This window comes from Centroberyx gerrardi, chromosome 19 (assembly GCF_048128805.1).
Source record: "Centroberyx gerrardi isolate f3 chromosome 19, fCenGer3.hap1.cur.20231027, whole genome shotgun sequence".
In the NCBI taxonomy this organism is placed as follows: Eukaryota; Metazoa; Chordata; class Actinopteri; order Beryciformes; family Berycidae; genus Centroberyx; species Centroberyx gerrardi.
In genome coordinates this window covers 11,112,115-11,134,730 of record NC_136015.1, presented here as the reverse complement: position 1 = coordinate 11,134,730, position 22,616 = coordinate 11,112,115, and the positions used below count along the sequence as shown (strand labels likewise).

At 42.4% G+C, this 22,616-nt stretch overlaps 1 protein-coding gene across 1 annotated transcript in view; it reads left to right on the top strand.

The window, feature by feature from the left end:
- Positions 1–22,616, top strand: part of vps50 (VPS50 EARP/GARPII complex subunit) — a 107,153-nt gene that overhangs the window by 43,244 nt on the left and 41,293 nt on the right. The window contains exons 13-18 of the mRNA XM_078290457.1: positions 4,038–4,170; positions 15,320–15,411; positions 15,852–15,946; positions 17,197–17,295; positions 19,093–19,183; positions 21,075–21,260. Of these exons, the coding sequence (XP_078146583.1) occupies positions 4,038–4,170; positions 15,320–15,411; positions 15,852–15,946; positions 17,197–17,295; positions 19,093–19,183; positions 21,075–21,260 (696 nt within the window). The remainder of the gene's footprint in view (positions 1–4,037; positions 4,171–15,319; positions 15,412–15,851; positions 15,947–17,196; positions 17,296–19,092; positions 19,184–21,074; positions 21,261–22,616) is intronic.

Below are 22,616 nucleotides of genomic sequence, written 5' to 3'. Positions count from 1 at the left end.
ACCTGTGCAATGATGAGTCACAATGTTGTTTTCCTCCAACAATAACCTGACATACTGACATCTTTGCAGACATTTGCTAAATGATTCCCTCACAGGACTGTGACTCAAAATATCATTGAGATATGTTATAAGCTTTCAAATGAACTTCATAATGCCCAACTCCCTAAATGCTTTAAAAAGCGTCATACTTGTGGATCAAAGTTAGACCAGAGTTTTGCAAACCGGTGTTCCAAGTTGCTGATCCATTGTTCCAGTGGCCTGCCAGAGTGAGCGGATTAATTTGTGTGTGTGTGTGTTTGTGTATGAGAGATTCTTCTTCAGGAGAGTACTTTGTCGGGAGAGACTATGTTTGTTTCTTTGCTGGCGCGGCAGATCTACAGATTGCTGACTTTGTATCTGATCGCAGGTTTTTTTTTGGGGGGGGGCGGGGGGGGGGGGGGGGGGGGGGGGGTGATTGTGTCTCCAAAAAGCAAGTGGATCAGGGAACCTGCACTGTCCTATCTCCTTTGTTGAATGTGTGGCCTTCCCTTCATGCATACACCCACCTGCCCACACACACACTTGGAAAATGCACTCAGCGCTTTCTTTTCAAAACCTCCCTGACACGGCTTAACACTTTCTAGGTAATACATATGATGGTGATACATAACCGTCTTCAGAAAACCAAATAGCTTGTTCTAAAAAGGCTGCATTTAAAATACTCCTCCATGCTCCCATCGCTGTACTTGTAAGGACACGGTGCTCAGCATGGAGGACGGCTGTTTCTGCAAATATAAAGGTTTTTTCCTGTGTGACCTTACCTACAGCAAGTGTGACATGGCATAGGTTTGCACTTTTATCATTCTAGCCCTCACCTTGTACGCGTACACACACACACACACACACACACACACACACACACAGACAGACGGGACAGCAGTTTGCTGGAGGGTTATTTCTTCTCATCAGGCCCACTGAAGATCTCACACACACGCACGCGCACACACCTCTTGCCCTCCAACCCCCACATCATCTCCCCTCACCCCAGTTGCGTGGCAACATGGTGCCGTGATATGGATGGCTGCCAGAGAACATGGAATGGCAAACCTAAGCCTCTCTGTCAGATGTGGTTCATTAGTTTACCAATCTGGTCCATTTGTAACTTAAAGTTTATTTATTTCAGTTAAGCACCGGTGTTTACTTGTTTTCTTTGATGGTCAATAATAATAATTATACTACTACTACAACTACTACTAATACTATATCATATAGCTTTCTTCATAGTAGTCATAGTAGAAGCAGTAATTAGCAGCAGTAGTTGTTTTAGTAGTATTTGTTAGCCACAGTGTATGAGAGTAATATTGACAGCAAATACCGATGGCATTAAAGAGCGAGTGAAGCGGTTTAGATTAAATGGATCAGCAATCCTCTGGTGCATTTGCTGTGTCTGCTGAAGCATGAGAGGAGAGCCAGGTTGGCTTGAAGCTGCTAGCTATGTTCTACACACACAATTACTTTTTTTTTTCTGCCATCCTATGACCTGTAACACCAAGCCCAGTGTACAGGCATGTCAACAGCTGCACCAGATATGGGTCACTGTCCTTCATGTGAACTCAAACCAGTAGATGCAGTTGATAGAGCCTGACTACTGACTACGACCTCATAAGATCACCACTGAACTTGGGCTGTACAAGTATGGCTAAAATGATAATCCTGATTATTTTATTTTCTAGATAGCATGATCAGGATTATTAATCAACATTATTAGTTTAGATGTTTTGAGGAAGTTTATTTTACTGGACTTTTTGCATTTTATTTCAACATTTTTTCAACTTCAACTTTCAAACTGAACCTGAGTCAAATGAAGGGCACCAATGAAGTCTCCTATCTGGGTGACTGGAAAACTGTGTTCTAATTGTTCCCAGTGTTGGCTAATTGCATATAATTTTATCAATTGAAGAATAACTAAAGAGATTGCTGTGGCAGAGTTGTAGACATGTGTGTTTTTGTTTTTGTCAAAATGTTACTTTTGGTGATGAATTTCCACTGTACATGGGTACACAAACACCTTCTCTTTGTAGGAAAAGTGATTCATGTCCACTACCCAGCAAAGGTATTAACACCTTTCCAGATTTGAGTGCAGTTAAAACAAATTGAAATAAGGATTTATTGCATTGGTCTTCATCACTGTAGCTGTTGCATGGCATATTGTTGTTATTGAGAGCAGATGGTAGACAGTCAGTATTTGATAAGAGTTGTGTATATTTGTGTATATTTGTAGTAGTGAAGTGTGTATGAATGCATTACCTTACCTCCAGTACTCTGAGATTTGATATATAACAAATTCCTTTTTGTTGATATTGTTGGCTATTTCATTTTAAAGTTTGGCACTTTTACTTTGAAGCCCTGGAGCTATTTGATGCTCAGTTTGATGCTCGGGTCAAACTTCACTGTTCAATGTAGCGATATTATTGACATTCCTAAGCAATAGCTATTGAATGTATTTCACCTTTGCAACCTCACACAACTCTAATAGTTCTTGACAGTGATGGATTCAGGCCTGCCGTGTGTTTTAGTTGCCTTGGGCAGCAGCTCTGCCATTCACAACAATGTCTTTGGAGGTAGCGGTCACTGAATGACATCACTTTCTTGCTGACGGCTTACAGTTGTGAATCTACCTCAAAGTCTCACCAAGACATGCTCTGTCCAGAGAAATGCCCGGGCTGGTTTATCATTCAGGAGCCCAGCCATGCCTAATTTATAGGCTTGTGGTAAACTGCTGAAGCCAGCCAGAGGAAGATTGAAGAGAGAACTCTTATACATAAATTGTTGTAGAACTCATATTAGCTTTTCCACAGTCGGGGTCCATGTTGCTATGCACTGTTTCCTCTCCACAGAAACCACCGGTGTTGTGAGGCTTGCTGTGTGTAATTTACATTGCTGTTGTGAAAGGTAACAGGGGGCCTAGACACACTCATTGATAATCATGTTTAAAACAAGTCATGTGGAGCTGCTGTCGACAGCGCCGTTTCATCTGGCACTGATCAATTTGTCTGAACATGTTGACGAGGCTCGTTTGGCGAGTTGCTCCGTAGAGCCTTGAACTGTGTCAATGACCTCCAAAATGTATAATTGTGCTAGCTCCACTTTGTTAAGGTGGGCCAAACCGTAATTCAACACACATGCCCTTCCTCTACTCTGTCTGGCCTCCCGAGAGCTCAGAATCATACTTGCTGTTCATCTGTTGGATGTGTGGAGGACAGCAACAGTAATTTGCATTATTCCAAATTAGTACTTTCTATCCCTTAAGGTACATTGTTGTCCAGAGAGAGATTATCCCTCTGAACTCCCTTTACATTCATGAATGATTGCTAAAAGGGTTTGTTATAAACAAAATGAAAACTGAGTCTTGTTCACCTTTATGTAATTATCACAGTAGGCTATCATTTATGCATGTTGCTTTTGAACTCATCAAGGAAGTTGACACAGTCGTATAACTCGATGCCCCACATTTTGTGCACAGCAGAAGCATGTTTGAAGTTGAATTCTCTGTGCAATAGCAAGACAACCTATTAATGACACCCTCTTTTTAATTAGTCCTTACATTAATTAGTCCTTACATGAGATGAAAGCAAAGTGTTTCTTTTGAGAAATGAGATTTTGTCCAATGTAGTGTCCTTGAATGACAGGGATAAGCAGGCCTTAATTAAAAGCTACAGTATTGAGGACAGCTGATCAGCTACATGTTTAATTTTCCTGCTGAATGTCTCTTTAATCTAAAATCAATTATTAAAACCATCATATACCCTGAAGACCTAGAATTTATTTCAAAGCAGTCCAGCACCATGTGTTTTATTTCAGCACCATTATTTCACTATCACCATCTTAATGAACACCGAAATGGGCTTTTTTTTTCCTATATTGAAATACAAATGTCAACTACTACTAGCAGCACACAGAAACTTGTGAAACAGTAGCAGAGTCACACAAAATATGTCAAGGAATTTAAATGCTGATGAAAGTCAATGACCTTGTCTTTGCTACTTCTCTGTTGGCAGCACATTACCCCGGACAGCTACATCCCATGCCTGACAGATCTGTGCAAGGCATTGTGGGAGGTGATGCTAAGCTACCACCGCACCATGCAGTGGCACGAGGAGCGTGACAAAGAGGAGACCACACCGACCCCAGGTAGGAATCTGCTGCTCATGGTAGAATCTAACACCTAGATCATATGACCTGGGGAACTTTTCAGAATTTTAGCTTCTACTTCACAACAGTACTATGAGTTCAGACACGTCAACCGTTGCAGTAGTCAGTGCCAGGTGAAGACAAAAGGCCCACAGTTCCCTGAAGAAGTCTTGAAACATCTCATCTCTGCAGTACATCACACATCCAATCTCTGCAGTACATCACACATCCAATCTCTGCAGTACATCACACATCCAGAAAGATTACAGTAACAACCTTTCAAGAACACCAGAAGCCCTCATTTTTGTTTCTCTTATTTTCACTCTCTAAATCTCCCTTGCTCTCTCCCTCTCTACTCTTCCATTTAGACTTTCTTATAAAAATGCACATCTGCTCACTGTATCCCTTTTCATAAGCCGAAGAAAGAACGCGCAAAATCAGTTTACACAGACTCAGTGCAAACTGCCAGGAGCGCGGGCCCACCCTTGCTATTAATTTGATTTCCACATAGGTTCACCAGGTCTACACCTTGCAGAGAGGCATCGCTGAACCTTGCTATATAAAAGAAAATGGTTTTGAACGTGTGCCAGTGCTTCGGTGCAGCGCACACGCTTGTAGTGTTATGGGTACTGAATGCTGTTGCAATGTTGCCGGTGAAGTGGCATTTACTAAGTTCCCTTTCAATGTAGAAGTTTTTGAATGAGACAGGAGTGGAATAATAACTTTGCTGATGTTGACATTGGGAAATCAGCTCTTCTCCTCAGCAATACTTGCCCATAGGGATGTGCATTTTAGTTCTAATCCATTTTGGCTCTGAGGCACAGTAATTGTAATTGCAAATATGCCATTATCATATTTATTTTGTGTTGACACTATCCTAATTACATGAATATAAATTATATATAAACATTATTAAGCTTTCAGTGTTGACCCCCTGTGACCCAGTAGTATGCTTTCAAGGATAAACGATGCATGGATGATAAACTATGAATGATGCATGTCGTCTCAGTGAAATGTGTCATGTGTGACTTTGCGGTTGTTCCCTACTGCCAACGTAATTCCTTTCCTTTCAGGTGCAGCAGTGGCAGTTCCTTATGATGCAGATATCTCACCACAAATAGCCAATCACTGAGATAAATGTAAAATTATGACTTGTCTGTCCACACATAAAGGACTTTTATGTTTTCTTCAATGACATTTCTGAGCTTCCAATGTCATCTGGATACAAAAATATTAGTGATATATTTGGCGGTTCAGTTTCTTCTTGGCTGATTGCCTCTTCACAGGAAACTGAGCATAGCTGCACCCAAATCATAGTCCAGGGACAACAGTTAGGAGACTGTACACTGCATCTGTCCAAACCCAAGGCTTATGTCTGGATCAACGAGCGAAGTCCCGCTTGTGTCGCTGCCATTATCCCTCCTACCTTCCATCAGCCAGGTGTGAAAACAACAACCTTAAGAGGCTCAGTTGCCAGGGCAATACGTACTTTGTGGATTTGCACTAAGCTCTGCAGTAAGATAAATTTCCCTCACTGGACTTTGGTTTGTGTCATTGTTTCATTTGTCTTGTCAAGACAAACATTAGCTCCAAATGCAGGCTTATCATATTAGCCATTCCTACAGCACATTGAAAGATGGTTCTGGAATTCATTAAGCAAAAGGGGGGAGGACATAAGGATGCCCCATAGGTTCTGAATGGTTGGTGACATAATGGGCCCTCAGGATCCTTCATTAGATGTAGCCATCCTCTCTGCAAGGGAAAGGGCATGCCTCATATTCCCTTCCACGGGGCCATCTACCATCTCACGATTTGATTGGCTGTCACCTCTGTCCTCTACGTGAAGGTGTCCTCGGCCCTTGCTTTGTCCTGACTTTAACCCTCTGTCTCTCCTAGTGTGTGTGTGTGGTCCTTCAGAGTAGTGATTTACATGCTTTGTCTAATTTGTCAAATAGTATTTTGCGGTGACAGTGACCTCCATCTCACACTTGTAGCCATCACATTCACGACTATCAGACCCACTGAACATCACTCTCTGTCTCTCTCTCTCACACACACACACACACACACGCAATCCCACCTCTCAGTCAGTGACAAAGTGAAAGAGCATCACATTGCATTTAGGGCTGTGGCAATCTTGATATACTGAGCTGGTCAGTGTAATGTATCAGTAATTAATGTCACCACTTGATAAAAGGAAAGGTTGTTTCAGGATGTGATATGGGCCAGGGTTGTCTCCCTACCTGACAGAACAGATTTGCTGCTGTAGCACACACACTGTCATGTTTGATCAATGCTGATGGCCGTCAGGCATCGGGTTTACTCTGTGTGTGAGTGCACTTGAGTGTGTGAAAATAAATATCCACGTGTGTGTGGCTCATATACAGGCTTATACGCAGCGTGGGTATGGACTGGGAGGCTAATATTGACATGCATTGAGGCTACCCACCCTGCCATGATAAAGAAAACCATCAATTTAGAGCACCAAGGGTGGGGAATTGACCTTCACACATCATGTTGGCTTGGTAGGAACATGCCAGAGAAACTAAGCTGTGGAGCCAAGCTATGTGAAATAGCCTTTGGTTTACTGACCATGGAGTACTTCTTCCAATCTTCCTATAGTGGTAGTAGTAAATGGATTCATTTTCAAGCCATTCCAAATGCCTCTGCTTCAGAGGATCTCCACACTGGAAAGTTAAGTACAACATATTGACCCAACTTTTCAACCGGGCAATAACATGTGTCTTTATGGAAAGAGAGTAGTGCAAGCAGAGATTGTATTTGAATTGCATGAATTTGAATTTGAATTTCATATTGAACCACTGAATTTAAAAAAATGAATTTCTTTAATACATGAAAAAAATAACTATGCCTTGCTCTCTCCACCTGGTGAAAAACCCTGCATTCGCGTGCTGGATTACAATCTGTCTTTTTCATGGCGTTTCCACTGTGTTGAGAAGGTGGGAAATTTGTTTTTCCGATATATCCAATTATATCGAAAAACAAATTTCCTACCTTCTCAACACAGTGGAAAAATGGCATGAAAAAGATTGTAATCCAGTTGTACAAACCACCTTATGAGGTGGTCAGAGGTGGATATGACCACACACATATTTGCATCAATCCAATTCTACGTGGATACATAAGACGTATTTTCAATGCCAGATGTAAATGAATTGCAGGTAATGAGTACTTGGATGCTATCTGCACTTCAGATGCATGTCAATGCAAGGTGTAAAGGGGCTAGTGAGACCAGGGAGATTTTTTTCCTGCTTTCAATATCCGCTAAAGCCTTATACTTGAAGTGGTACCTCAAACGTCATCATCACATCAAGTATGTTTGCTGGCCTTGATTTAAGCATTTTCATGTAGAGAACTGCTCCAGCCAAGCAAGTGCATCTGGAAAATTGAGTAATGGGGCAATTACGTTCCACTTACATTACAGAAGTCGACAGCTACACTTTTCACTGCCTCCATCTGCCCTTCGTTCCCCATGTTGGGGTCTTTGTTAAGATGTCTACTCTCTGGGTTTTTTCATTTGCTAGGGCTATCAGCAGGTAAATTGCTTTTCTTGTTCCATGACCAACTTTGTTGTTGTTTGTTTTTCCAACATCTTTACTGACATCCTGACTAAGGTAGGCCAGGGTGTCAGGTTGAACATGCGATTCCATTGGCTTCACATGGGGGTTTGATGACAGCTTTGGCAAGATAGGCCTTGAGGTTATCCAGCTTTCTTCCCAGTGCAGTTTCTTTCTCTACCATTTTCCTCCACGCTGTGATGATGCCACGTCTCTTTGCCACTGATTCGGAATGAAAGATAGATCATTGCTTAGCACATCTTGAACTTGTCAAAGTGAATTGTTCTGCTTTATTTCTTTATTTCAATTTCTTAAATGCTTTTGGCATCCCTTCTTGCCATGTTGTCTGTGGGGAATATCAGTTAACATTTGAAATTTAATTTGCAACAATGAACCTTCCTCTCACCCACTCACCACCCACGCCTATGCAGTGTGATGCAACCCTATACAGCGCTGGGTGTCCTACTTTGCCCTTCACGGACAGTCTCCAAGCAATGTGTTTTCTATTTGCATCCATTTGGATTGGGTTGTTATCATTTTGTGAAATTGAACAGTCTTTTGATCTATCTTCTGCTGAACTTTTGCAGATTTCTGCAAAGTGAGGCAGACACTGCCAGTTAATGAGTCATAGTTTGGAGCCAGTGGGGAACTGGGACCCCTGTGGGTGTTTCTCCAGTGAGTCACCAAAGACTGTGTTACCCACAATCCCCCCAAAGGTCAAACACCTACGGACTAGCTTGGCTCGGCTCTCCCACTCATTTATCAACTTTATAATGGCAACACAAAAATGTTTATTCATATTTTTTTAAATAATTTGTTAATCACTAGCCAATACTTAATGGAGCATTGTATTTTTGTTAATAAATGTTTAACCAACGTAATCACAAAGCTAATGTTGTCATAGCCTATTTCTTATGATACAATCTGTAAATGATAAACTGTTAATTTTTTGTTACATTAATTCCAGAACAAATACTTATTCATAGCATTTAATAATGCTTAGTAAACTGTTAAAAAACAAAAATATGTGTTTTTCTTCATGGTTAACATAATTAACTAAACTAAATAATGCTAAATTCACCTTTTATCAAGGACAGTTATCATATAGTGTTCCTCCATGTCTCAGTAAGTTAGTCTTCTTCTTTGGTGTCCATTTGTTGTCCTACTCTTTCTACCCAGTGGGAATGGAAACTTTAAACATTAAAACCAGGGTCTATACAAGAGCAAAGTCCTTTTCTATACATTTCCTACTTGCTTCTGTAGAGTTTGTTTGTCTTAATTTTCCCTCTTGTTCCTTTCAGTTATTCCTCATATTGTCCTTTTCCAATTTTTCTGCTGTTTTTCTCTCCTCTCTACGTCTCTTCCCACTAATCTCAGTTATGGGAGTCAGGTCCTGTTCTTCCTTTTCTGTTTACACATCCTCACTCTTTCTGACTTGCTAATTATTCTGAGTCTTGTGTCATCTGTATATCAATCACACTCTCTGCTTTTGCTGTCTCTCTCTCTCTCCCTTGTTGGGTGTCTCAGCTCTCACAACCCCAGTCTCACTTTGTTTGTATCCCTCCCCCACTTTTGTGTCACCCCACCCTCCTTATGCTCATTAAATGGAACCTAGATATGTCAAGTTGTCACTATGCCTCCCACAGCCTCTGTTCGCCTGTCTTTTAGCGAGTAAAACAGTTGTTCTCCATTGCTTTCCTCTTGGTCCAGACAAACTTATAGGACATCTAGTAAGAGTCCCAGACATGTGTTTTTTTCTTCAGCGGCGCTCCATTCTCATTATCAGAAGTCAAGATTGCTATTCGATGACCCAACCTGTCATTACAGCGCGATTCTTACGGACCTGAAGCAGGTGGAGGTAATATAAAATCACAGGGAGGTTTTGAATTGAGAATGCAGCATGATTGCCCTCCCGGTGACGATAGGAATCTGAGTTGAATAAGAACGCTATATTTCCTATTTATCTTAACATCGAGGAAACGCAGGAGTTTCCAGCGCAGGGCCCTGAGGTAGCACATCACTCACTGTCGCATCCGTTGCTCTGTTGATTGTAATCAGTTGATGGGTGGAGAAGATATGAGCGTTGGTTTCCGCATGGTATTTTGTTCCTGATAACCGCCAGGTGCAATGTTGTCCTTTGCTATCCAGAATTTAAATGTGATCTACCGTAATGAAAGTGGTGTCTCTTTGGCTGCCAAATAATCCTGCTGGTCTGGTGCCCAAAAACCCCGTTATCCTTCCCTGGTAGCAGGAGGGGGTTTCCTCCTCCTGAAATAAAAAGCAAAACAAAACACTTGACCGCTTCAAGTAAATACGTGATTCAATGTAATGAAAACAACTGGTTCTTATGAATCGGATATTATAGTTTGCACCTAGTTTGAGTGTGTGTTTGTGTGTCTTTTCTGTGTTGTGATGTACATACATACAGTATTGTGCAAAAGTCTAAAAAGCGGCTTTCAAAAATAAATAAATTACAAATTTCTAAATCTAAAAAATGTTACTATAATGAACAGTCTACTGACACACTAATGCAGAAAACAAATAAATAAACATCTAAGACAAAATTTAAATAAAAAAATCTAGGGTGCCTAAGACTTTTGTACAGTACTGTACACAGTACTACACATCCATACTCAATCTTATGAAGGACTGTGAAGGACTATGAAGGACTGCACCATAAGAGTTAAACCATGAGCTCCATTATTAATTGGCCAATCTCCTTGTGCTTTTCTTGTCTCTGTTTGAGTTTAGCTGAACTCTTACAGCAGGCAGCATCGACGGTGGCTGGTGCATGCACATCCCCATTAGAAACTGATACACTTGTTCAAAAGTGTTCTGTGCACTCAAGTGGAACGATTTTCATGAGAGGGCAGATCTGATAGAGCGGGCTAAAGTTGGCCAAAGAACTCATCCAGCATTTAATCCTGTTTGATATGAAGTTTGTTGAGCATTACAGTTTACACATTTTTCTCTATGCATGCAGTCTATTTGAAAATCTCAGGCATGAGCTTGATAACAGCGCTAATGATGTGAATGGGAATCCAGCTTTCCCAGCAAGCTATTGCACCAGATAAAACTTAACGTGGATTTCTCTTGAGTTCTTTATCTCTCCTTTAGTGTCTTGAGCCTCCTGACAGAATCTAGTACAGGGCCTAGTAGATCCTTTCTGCCTCTGATTGTATACCCTGGAGTGAGATTAGTACCGCTCCTGTGGGTGAAGTGCTGGTTTGCATGCAACCTGATTTAAAAAAAAAAAGAAGAAAAAAAAAGAACAATGTCACATGTGAGGTTAATGTCAAATAGAAGGTGAACCAGTCTGCGCAGGACACAGTTCTCTTTCCACTTTGTTTTTCATTGAGGCCATCAGCAGTTACTGTAGTTTGTTTGCATGCACAAGTGTGTGTGTGTGTGTGTGTGTGTGTTCCTGTGTATCAACATCAGTGCCAGCCTGTCTATTTGAGGAGATGCTGTGAGGTTAAAAATAGAGACCATCATTTATCAACGTTTCTCTAGAATTACCCCAGTTTATACTTCTCTGTATAATCCCAGGATTAACTTCCATATCTGTATGACACACCTGAATAGCTCACTGCTTTTTATAGGTAAGGACTTCATTTCCCAACATTTGATGTAGGTGGATAAAACGGGTCTCATTGGAGCAATTCGTCTATACGTTCTGTAGATTTTTTTTCTCTGTATATTGTAGCTGCAAAGGAAAACCCTCATATTCTCAGAGGTTTCTCAGGGCGTTTCAGCTTTCTTTTATTACCTTGACTTGAGCATGCAAGGATGGATGGTGATCTGGAAGATGCTGTAGAAAAGTTAGATGCGTTTGAGCCTTTGGCAGCCACTTTTTGTCGGCAGGATTTCAAATTGGATATCAACCCCCCTGGTCATTTTTGAGGCATTCAAAATACTCCCACACTGCTGATTTTAAGGTGCTTTTTGGTGGATATAAGGCTGGGATGTTGTGTCCTCTCTGTTAGCTAATGTAGCCCCCACACAAACTACATGATTCACTCTTGTGAGAAGTTTTGACAGGCGCAGTCTCATGCGAACGTGAGGCTGCATTCAAGAGCACAGAACTGTTTAGACAGAGATACTGCAGCGTCCAAAATGCTTACAGTTAGAAAACCGTGGAGTTTAAAGCACGATCAGTGGCGGCGCATGGGCGGGGCAGACAGGGCAATTGCCCAGGGCGCCACGCCACTGGGGGCGCCAAATTAGCACACACTTGTCTTAATTTGATTGTAACTAGGGTGACACTGGGTGACACAGCATAAATACATTTATCGCGATGTACAAAGAAAGAAAAAATAGAAATAAACCTACTATGCTTTTGGAACATTGCATTGTACTCCTTGTTTTACTGAGACTGAGTTACAGCAACAGGTTGAGTTCTACTCCCAGTCTATCTCCCGACCTGCTCCCGACGAGTAGCTTTGAGTAGCTTTAAGTCTCTTTCAGTAAAGTAATACTAGAAATTGCACTACGTGAGTTGATTTAAGTGTCATGAGACACAACTGGGGAGGATTTGCTAAATTGTTTTGAATGTAGCGTAATGTATTAACCAATCAAGGGCGATGTGTGTGTGCGTCGGGTAAGCCTACGTTGTGCTTCGGGTGAAGGTAAGATGCCTTTGCAGTTTATTTTCATGACTTTTTGCTGGGCTGTGCTTTTTACATATTTACTGTGTTGTTTTTCTTGGTTGTAGGTTGCGTATTTAGTAATTGGAATGTGTGATGATGGTTAACGGGACATGCACGTTGCGCATTTGGCATTGCGTAATGGTGAGAGGGACACAGTTTTTGGCATTTGGCATTGTGTAATGGTGACAGCATATGGCAATTTGGCAACAAAATACATGCCAGGAATGAAGTAAAGTGCAAATTTTCATAGTAGATGATCCTGTTTTTCTAGTTTTGCATGGTAACGTTGTGTGTGTGTGTGTGTTTGTGCCAGGAGTTCGGTTTCCTCTTTGAAGACACAGACTGAAACAACAAATGCGACGTGACCGCCACGCCTTCTCAAAGCGCCAAGCTGGTCGCAGCTTATCACGAATTACGTGCTTGTTTTGAAATGTGCTTAGTCTTTCTCGTCTTGTTTAGATTGCTCCCCTTATCTTTTCTTTTAGCCTTGTGAAGAGCTCTGTAGCAAAGTGCTTTGAGTTTAAGGCGCTATATAAATAAAGTTGACCTGCCTTGACACTACCCTCTCAAGGTCTTGCTTGTGAAGGTTTTGTTCCTGCTCTCTCTCTCTCTCTCTCCCTCTCTCTCTCTGAGCATATGTTTGTATAAATAAACATATGTGTGGGTTATAAAATGTATGTTTGTACTAGAATCTATGTGCTCCTTGTTTGCAGTGTATGGATGTGCTTTCTGCTCCGGTGCTTCCATTATGAAACCACTGATGCAGAGGTGAAAGGTGACCTCAATTTCACCATCCACAGCTAACACAAATGCCCCAAAAATATTTTTTTCTACTGTTTGATATACAGTTTTGTTATGCTGTTGTGTATCATTCTTTTTTTCTGAAAGCAAAGGTGAAATATGTGTGCTGTAAAAACAAAATGGCAAGGATAGTCTCTTGCTCAGCGGACGATGACATCACCTAACCTAGCAGGAATACCTCTAAGTCACAGCAGGTCTGCTTTGACTTCAGCTTGGAGACGCTTGAATCAAGCTGTGTTAAATTGTGTTTGTATGTCTCGGCTTCAGTGCTTTAAACCATTTCAGCGCCTCAAAAAAAAACATCCCATGATTCTCATCCGTTCCTGTCTCCCTTGTTTCCTCAGAGTCGTGTGTTTACCAGTCATGTGGTGTATTGTTGATTATTTTTTTTTTATCTAGTGAAGGACAATGTGTGTGATCTCAAAATACAGCGAGCTACACAATTATTCTAGCAGCGACACATCAAAGTTTTTGCTACATGCTCCTGAGTTATGTTTCTCAACAATAATCGGCTCCCCTATCTGTGATCGGCACAAATGGAGATGGATTCACTGTTTCACCAGCCTATACACATGGGTCAGTTCTTTGTTTGCCTTTTAAGTATCCTGTGTTTGGTTTGCCTTTCTTGTCCAATACTTGAATGGGGCTTTTCAACCAGAAAGTGAAGAGGTGCTTTAACAACAGACGGAGATATTATGCTGAGCTGTATTTTTACAAATATGCTGGTTGGTGTGTTGCACTGGCAGCTTTCCTATAACTCATTTCAGTGTCATTTCTTTGGGTTTTGTCTTGAGGGGGATTGTCAAAAGCTGTTTTCATATCCCTGCTTGGGAAACTTGTGATGCAGTCGGTAGGGAGACCATCCTTCAACTGGGGTTCAAGCCCCCGTGTCAGCAAGCGTCTGTCCTGCTGAAGTGTCCTTGAGCAAGACACTTAATCCCTACCAGGGGCGCTGTTCTGTAGCCGACCCCCTGCTCTGACCTGCCTGTAGAGGGGGGGCGCCGGAAACAGAGCTTCCCTACGGGGATCAACAGACTATGAAGTATCACAAAGTATCCAGGGTGCAGCGTAAAGGTCGGAGTTATACTTGCCTCTAGTATGTTTTCACTGTCAAAAATGAAAATAACCACTTTTTCTTTTACTTTAAATTACTATAAAATGTTCAGAATATACAACAGCAAAATGGCTGAAAACTTAAGGAAAAACAAATTAATTTAACGATTGTGAATACATTTGAGGTATGAGATTTTTAACAACTCTATAAAAACATGAATGAGCCCTCATAACAAACTTTTATTTGTCTTACCAATACATTAAGCAGGGAACCCAGCGCCTTATTTAACTGTCCTCCAGTATTGTCCCAATGGGTTCTTAGGCTGCAGTCTCCCTCCCTCCCTCTCTCTATCCCACCGTCCCTCTCTCTCTCCCTCCCTCCCTCCCTCCCTCTTGGTCGCTGTCAGTCTTCCCTCTCCTGAGAGTCTCGGTGACCTCCGCTCATGTCAGCTTCTGGATACTGACTGACAACCGCTTCTGTACAGAATGTCTCGGGGAGCCTTGAGCTGATGTTCAGACTGTACCGAGCGCATGCTGAAACTAATGATGAAGGCCAGGACTGTTGACGACAGCCAAGCCTGTCAGAGCTGTGGATCAGTAATGTGAATAGACAGCTTTGTTACTGGAAAGATAAGGGTTTGAGGAGACTCCCTATGCAAAATGAATCTTGATAGCGCCGCCGACAAATTTGTATCTAATTCAGATAAAAAAAAAAGAAAAATAGAAATCATGTCAGTACAGTGGCCCCCCGCTCATATTAGAATGTAGATGATTAGATTAGAATGCAAGAATTCAACTCTCATATTGTATCATTATCAAAGCAATATTTTTCATTTGCTTTTTTTCCATCAACTATATGATTGGTCATTTTTGACCGGATTCTGATCCAGTCTGCTCTTGCACTGATTTCCCGTCCATTCAAATGAGCAGATGAATTCCTGTATGACTCACTCCGAAATGACACAGCCAAACAATAGATGAATAAAATGGATAAGAAGGAATAGGATTTTTATCAGTCTCTTTATTGGTTTTTTAATCTGTCCGTGTGCCTTGTTTGCATGTCCCTAGATGACGCTGCGGCGGCGGAGTCTGACGAGTCGGTGGTGGACCGCAGTTACGTAAAGAAGAAGCTGGAGCACGGACTGACTCGGATCTGGCAGGTCGGAGAGATCATACTCCTCTCTCTCTCTCTCTCTCTCTCTCTCTCTCTCTCTCTCTCTCTCTCTCTCTCTCTCTCTCTCTCTCTCTCTCTCTCTCTCTCTCTCTCTCTCTCTCTCTCTCTCTCTCTCTCACACACTTTCTCACACACACTTTCTCACATATTCTCTCTCTTCTTGCTTTATCTGTGGAATATCTCCCCTCTCCCTTTCTATCTCATTTACTTTCTCACACATTCTCTCTCTCCCTCCCTCTACCCCTGTCTCACTCTTTTTTCCACACAGTCGCACTCTGGCTGCTGTATCTCTCTCTCTCTCCCTCTCTCTGCTCTTAGTTTTTTCCATCGTTCATTTTTTTCACTCCCTCCCGCTCCGTTTCGGTGTTGTTCAATCAAAAGTTCTCCTCCCACTAATAACTGTGGCGCCCTCCTTTCTCTCCCCAGGATGTCCAGTTGAAAGTGAAGGCCTATATCCTGGGGACGGACATGTCCAACTTCAAATACGACGATTTCATAGTGGTGCTGGATGTCATCAGCAGGTACGCTGCAGGGCCGGGGCCTGCCTGCTCCTCCTCGTTATCGCTAATTGGTCTTCATTATCCCACTGTCCTGTCTCTGTCTCTTCTTTTTCAAGCGGATCTTCTTTCACACGCATTCTCTCTCTCTCTTGTACTCACTTTCACAGTACTCTCCTGCTCAGTTGCTCAGTCAGTTACCCACTCACTGACTCAATTCATACAAACACAATTGCACAAAAAAAACAACACACACACAGTCTACCCGCCTCTACGGCCCCACGTCCCACGAGAAACTTCTCATTAGCCACGTTTACATGCACATGAAACATGCGATTTTAATGCAATTAAGGCAATAATGTGAGTAAGGCAGAGCCCATTTAAACACCATACTCTGATTATATTATTGTGATTTTGCTCTCAGCATAATCTAAGGATAATCACACTAATATATGTGGGGTGCTCCGATTTTATTTGCACTAATACACCAGTTTTGAAGTATTTTGAAAACACAGAGTATATGTTACGCGTGTTGCAAGAAGTGAATATCATCAATTTTTTAGATATGCATAACCACTGAAATGGTGACATTTTTATAAGAGTGTCAGTAAGTTTTGACCTCCTCACTCTGACCTCCTTAATGAAATTCAATGTATTTTTTAAGCAATCAAACCTTCAATTCCCGCAATTCTCTCTGGATAATCAAAATAAGTACTCATATTATAGGGAGTATTACAGGGAGTTGTTAATTATGGAATCCTGTAAGTGGCTTAATCAAAATATTGTCTTACTTGCAGTATTGGCAATAGTTGCAATATTGTGCACATGTAAATGTAGCCATTGTCAAGCACAACAACCAATGGATGGTTTCAGGGAGGACCAATAGGCAAGCATCAATGAGTCCGCTTGTTGCCCCTTGAACCGGGTCTCCTTGCCATTTGCTCCATCAATTTACTGCCCCATTGACAGTGGACCACGGGGCCAGCCGGGTCCTCAGGTCAGAGAAAGAGAAAAGGGGTTCGGAGATTGGAGTTTCCAAGGCCACATGCACTGTGAAATGCCTCTCATTGGGTTAATTAGTCTTGGGTGGGGGAATTTTTTCCACTGGTTGGCTTATATGTTTTTTTCCCTCTTTATTCCTACACTCCTCCCTGCTGCCCCATCTCTCCCTTTTTCTCACGTACCCCCTCGGTTTCTCTTTCTCTCTTCCCTGCCCTCTCTGCCTCCCTCCTTCATCACTCTCTCCCTCACCCTCCAACCTCGTCTCCCTCCAGGTTGATGCAGGTGGGCGAGGAGTTCTGTGGCAGTAAGTCCGAGGTGCTGCAGGAGTCCATCAAACGCCAGAGCGTCAACTACTTCAAAAACTATCACAGGTGAGATAGCACCTTGCCAGGCCGTGTCCGTCTAATCTGCTGGATCTCTCCCATGTGGCCTCATTTCCTTTCATTCACAAAGCCGATCGACTGGGTGTGAACAATTAGGCATGAAAGTAGATGGATCTGACATGTAGATATCATTGACAGCAGATTATCATTGCTTCACAGAAAGTTTTACGAACAGTTGTTGTCTTGAACGCACTCTGTTTCCAGCGTAACCCTCCTAGGAGTAGACGTGTAATTATATGGTAACTCTCACTGAGCTGGAAGTACATTTAAATCTTGATTACATAACCCCCTGCTGATCGCATGAATATGTATGCTTTCACACCGACATCAGTGCATCATCAGAGGTGATTTGCATTGATCGGTGTTGTGATTACCTGTCAAGTGTCATTGATAAGATGTTTAAACATCAGAATGCTAATAAGCTGCATCTCTGTGACGGAAAGGGCAAAGGAGGCAGACACAGAGGCAGGGCGGGATGCATACAAACCGAAAGGATGAGGTTGCGGAGGGCGAGAGGGAAGAGACCGAGATGTTAAAAGAGAAGGGATGGGAAGATGAAATTGTAATTCAAAACTGGGAAAGAGAATAAGAGGTGTTGGGAATGACAGACTCGCAGAGAGAGGGAGAGAGAGAGGCAGACTGCGACAGGAAGAGGTGGACTGAGACATCGGCCTACTTGCCAGACCATCTGTGATCAATTCAACCCAGCCCTTCCTCGCCCACCCGACAACGATGTGAGGGCACATTGCCACGCTCCCTCCCTCTATTCATGCACACACACACACACACACCCACAGACACACACACACACATCGGCACTGCTGGCCAGGAGGCTCCCGACGTGCATCATTTTCTCATTAGGCTTGATTCATTTGCGACCTGGGCGCCATCCCCAAAGAGATCACCCGTCAGCCAACTTTGACTGCCTGACGCCTCCATTTGTCTGGCAGCTGCCTGCAGTAACAGACTCAGTCATCAGGGGGTGTATTGTTGGCCTGCGGGTGCGAAGGACACAATGACATTGTCAAGCTTTAAAAATGATAAAGATCTGAGAGCTGCACCATAGGACATTTCTGCTTTTATTTTTCCCATCTCATTGTCTCTGAGTGATGGGAGTCTTTTTGAAAGTTTTACTATCCTTTAGTTCTTAATTCTTTGCATTTTAGGAAAATAGCTATAGCGAAATGGCACCAGCGTTTGCCAAATTGGCTGTTTAAATAAAGTCGATTGAACATATGAGTCAAAAGGAGTGAAAATGCAACTGATATCCCTGTATCATTTCTGTACCAAAAGTCTCCCCTGTCTCTTGCCTGTGTGTGCGACGTTCTGTTATTTCCCCCTGCTTCAAACACCTGTAAGGCCGGGAGCCGGGGGGTGCGGAGTGTTTGAAGTGAACACTGCACTGACATTTCGCGCAAAAAGGATCCGATATTGACCCAGCAAGTAAGTGCTGGGGTGTGTGTCGTGAGCTGTGATCACAGTTAACATGGACACACACACACACACACCAAAAGCACAAACATCCACCCACACACACACACATACACACACTTCTTCCCTTTCACAGCACATCAGTGACCTTTGCAGACTGTGTTTATGTCAGCGCATTTAATCTAGACCCCGAGAACATAGGAGCCGCTGGAAAGTAAATGGCAGGAGGTAATTAGTCGACGGATGCTGACTTCTTGTCTTCGTTTTCACTTTCTTTGTTCCTGTATTCCTGTCTCCTTCTACTCCACCGCCCTCCACCCACACCCGTTTCCCGCTGTCTCCCCAACCCTGCAGGGCGCGATTGGAAGAACTGAGAATGTTTCTGGAAAATGAGACATGGGAACTCTGTCCGGTCAAGTCGAACTTCAACATCGCCCAGCTTCATGTGAGTAAGATGTCACGTCACTGAAGCGAGGCAATTGAAGCAAGGCAGCATTCATTTGACATTTGAATCAACGTCTCTTGGAAAGCAATCCCCTACACTGTCATTCATCCCTCACTGTGACATTTGCATATGGATATGAATCACAGAGGTTCTGCTCAATGGTTTCTGTGTGTATGTGTGTGTGTGTACGCGTGCAAGTGCATCAGCTTGTGTATCAGTAAGTGGTACAGTAAAGTTGACATTCACAATATGAAATACCCTGCTCTCATACCCTGCAGGTGTTCAAAAATAAAATCACTGAGTGTCAGAACCCACTGTAGACCATCCACAACCATCTCTTAAGATGTTGCTGTTGTCCTGTGAATATACGCTGTAACCAGCTCTGAAAAGAGATCGTTCTGTTTACAGTATGTTCAACTCACTTCACATACAACAGAGAAATGATAATGGAAAAGAAAGAAATGTCAGAAAGATAAATGGAGTTAATTCAAAGTGCCTCTTTTTTTCATTTTGAGCTTAGTCACTGAGTTTGTGAGAACCAATCTGTTTTTGATACATCCCTGTTTTGCTTGAGCACATTTAGCCACAAACACACTTTCCAAAGAATCTTCAGAATAAACCCGCTGGCATGAGCATTTTGCATGTATCTCTATTAGTTTATGCTAAACAGCTGATGTAATGGCCTTTCCCATGCCTGACTGTCATTACAAAATGATTAAAGCTTTGCTTTGTTTGGTGCAAAAAAATTGTTATACATCCGCTCAAGTGAATGGTTTTGTTGTGACAGCAGCTTTGACATGTGATACTGCTTAATTTTGTGGGCTCTATGAGAAGCCTTATCTTTTCAATATTTGTCATTTTTGCTTGATTAAATTCTGAAATGCTAAAAGCACACACAGGTATTGTTTATTAAGGTTGGAACACAGGTTTTGGCAAGAGTATACAGAGTATGTTTGAATAAAACTACTCAGGCTTTTCTCAAATATACAGTACAAATATACACAAGCATTTCCTTATATTGACTATGGCACTTCAAGCTATTCACCTCTATTGCCCTTCCCAAACGTTAAATAGGATCCATTTGAAATACATAATTTTCTGTTCTAGACCTTAGAACATTTCTCCATGGATAAATCATACAGCTAGAGGGCTGATTGTTCAAGCCGGCCGGCCTAAGGACAGCGCTCTCATCTCTTTGTTAAAGGTTAATGACTCGGAAAAGGCACCAAACAAAACAGGGAGGCAGGAACATCCTCTGCAGGTGCAAGCAGGCGGTTCGCTTGTGCCTCAGCTGTGGGCCAAGGTATTCCTGCAGGTTTCATTTGGACTCAAACATCTGCTGGAGTGCACTTGCTTTGTCACAGTGCTATAGTGCTGCTAGAGATGATGTGAATTGACCTAATGGGCCCTAGTGCTGAATGATGGTGGCCTCTTGAATTGCCATAATGTGACCCAATCGCACAGACCATTCCACACGCATTGCAAACTGTAAAGAGTGTGGGTTGACGTTTGGACATTTGTGGGCTGGTACAAAAAAAGGAATACAATCTGACAAGACTGCTGCCATTTTTATCCACCTCACCCATTGTGTTATGTTCTTGTGCACAAATGGCCACATTCTCATTTCTACACTGTCATCAGTGCTAGCTTAATTCAAAATTGCTGATCTGTTAATTATCACCATAAAGTGGTTTTATATATTGACTTTGTATTATATATGATTAATTGCATATTAAGTTCCTAACCTATGTGCAACACCTTTTAGCAAACTTTTCACCCCCTTTGAATCTCCATTTGTTTTCCTGTGTGCCTCATATATTGACTATACCAAACATTAGACCACATCTGTTCTCCCTGTAAGTGTCCCTCTGTCCTCTCTTCCCCGATCCAGGAGTTTAAGTTCATGGGCCAGTGTCGCTCCCCGTCCGTCTCGCCCAGCAGACAGGCCGTGTCCTCGGCCGGCCCGGCCCAGGAGGAGCTGTCTCTCTTCCAGCAGTACCTCCAGGAGGGAAACCCCTTTGAAATGCACATCGAGCACAAGGAGGAGGAGACGGAGGATGTGCTGGCGTCTAACGGGGTAGGTGCCAAGGGGAGGCGTTTGCACACACAGATGGCACACGCGTGAGAAAACAATCATTCTCACTGCATATTGATTTGGAATTAGTTGTATCAGTGTGAGTTATGCATTAGTCAGTCTGTCGAAAGGCTGGAAAAACAACATTTTGATGATTTTGAGGAGAGTTGTCGGCAAGGGTAGTAAGATTTTAAGCTGTTTGTGTTTTAACTTGTAGTTAGTTAGTAGGGTTAATTAAGATTAAATCACTCAAAGTAAATCGTAGCCATATCATATATCAGACAGATGTGTACAGACATGGAGAAACCAAAACTCAGCATTCATATACTCATTCCAAATAAGCACAGTAGTTTTTGCCTAGTTCCTCTCATCCATCATATCCATCGCCAGTCTTCTGCCTTCGGATCATATCAGCTGTGGCGATCCCGTCGTTCATTGCCGTCAATCAGATACACCCATTCTTCTACTGCAAACAATAAAGAGATGAGGTGATGAAGTGGGACATAATCACTGGGGGTCGCTAAGTGCTTTACTGCAGCCCTCTAGCTGTCATCGCCAGAGTCATAACAGACTTTTATTGACTTGGATCTGTGTCTGTGCAGGGCCACGGGTGCACATCCTGCCATGATTATTATAACACTTTGATGCTTCGCCCGACATTTAATATGAGCTGCTGGCCTAATGAAAATAGAGAGCGGGTATGCATGGGGGCAGGGCTTGTTCTTTGCTAAGCGGGATGAACTTGGGAATGGAGCTGTGTACGATAATGGAGTGACTTTGTCAAAATGTGGTTCTCTGGGGGTTGTGTGTTGACACTGGAGCGATCGCACGGCACAATTGATGTTGTGTAGTGGTGTGGGGTTTTTTGGTGGGTTTTTGCGTATCCATCTAAATTCAATAACCCTTTGATTTAAGTTCAGCACAGCAATACTTGGACGCCTTGAGAACTAGTATGCTATTTTAGCGTCCAAATACATCGTTTCGATATCAGAATCCGTTTTATTTCCCCGTAAACACATTTTCCACCCTGTGGTGTGTATTAAGTACAGGCAACGCTCCGCCTTATGCCTTAATTTATGAAAGAAGCGATACATTTCTCTTCAAAATGGAGAAGTGAATTTACACGGGCTCCCTGCCGCTTTGTCACCTGCTTTTTTTGAAAATAATATTTTTCTTTCAGGCCTCAACAACTAAAGCAATATTGCACTACCTAATATATGAGCCTTATAGAAGCCATAGCTTGCTTGGAATCTTATGGTCTTTCCTATATGGCTGTTACCTGAGCTTGTGCAGTTATTACAGTTGTGAAGGAGGGATAAAAGAAAATCTTGTTTTTTTCATTTAAGGAAGGCCTTATCT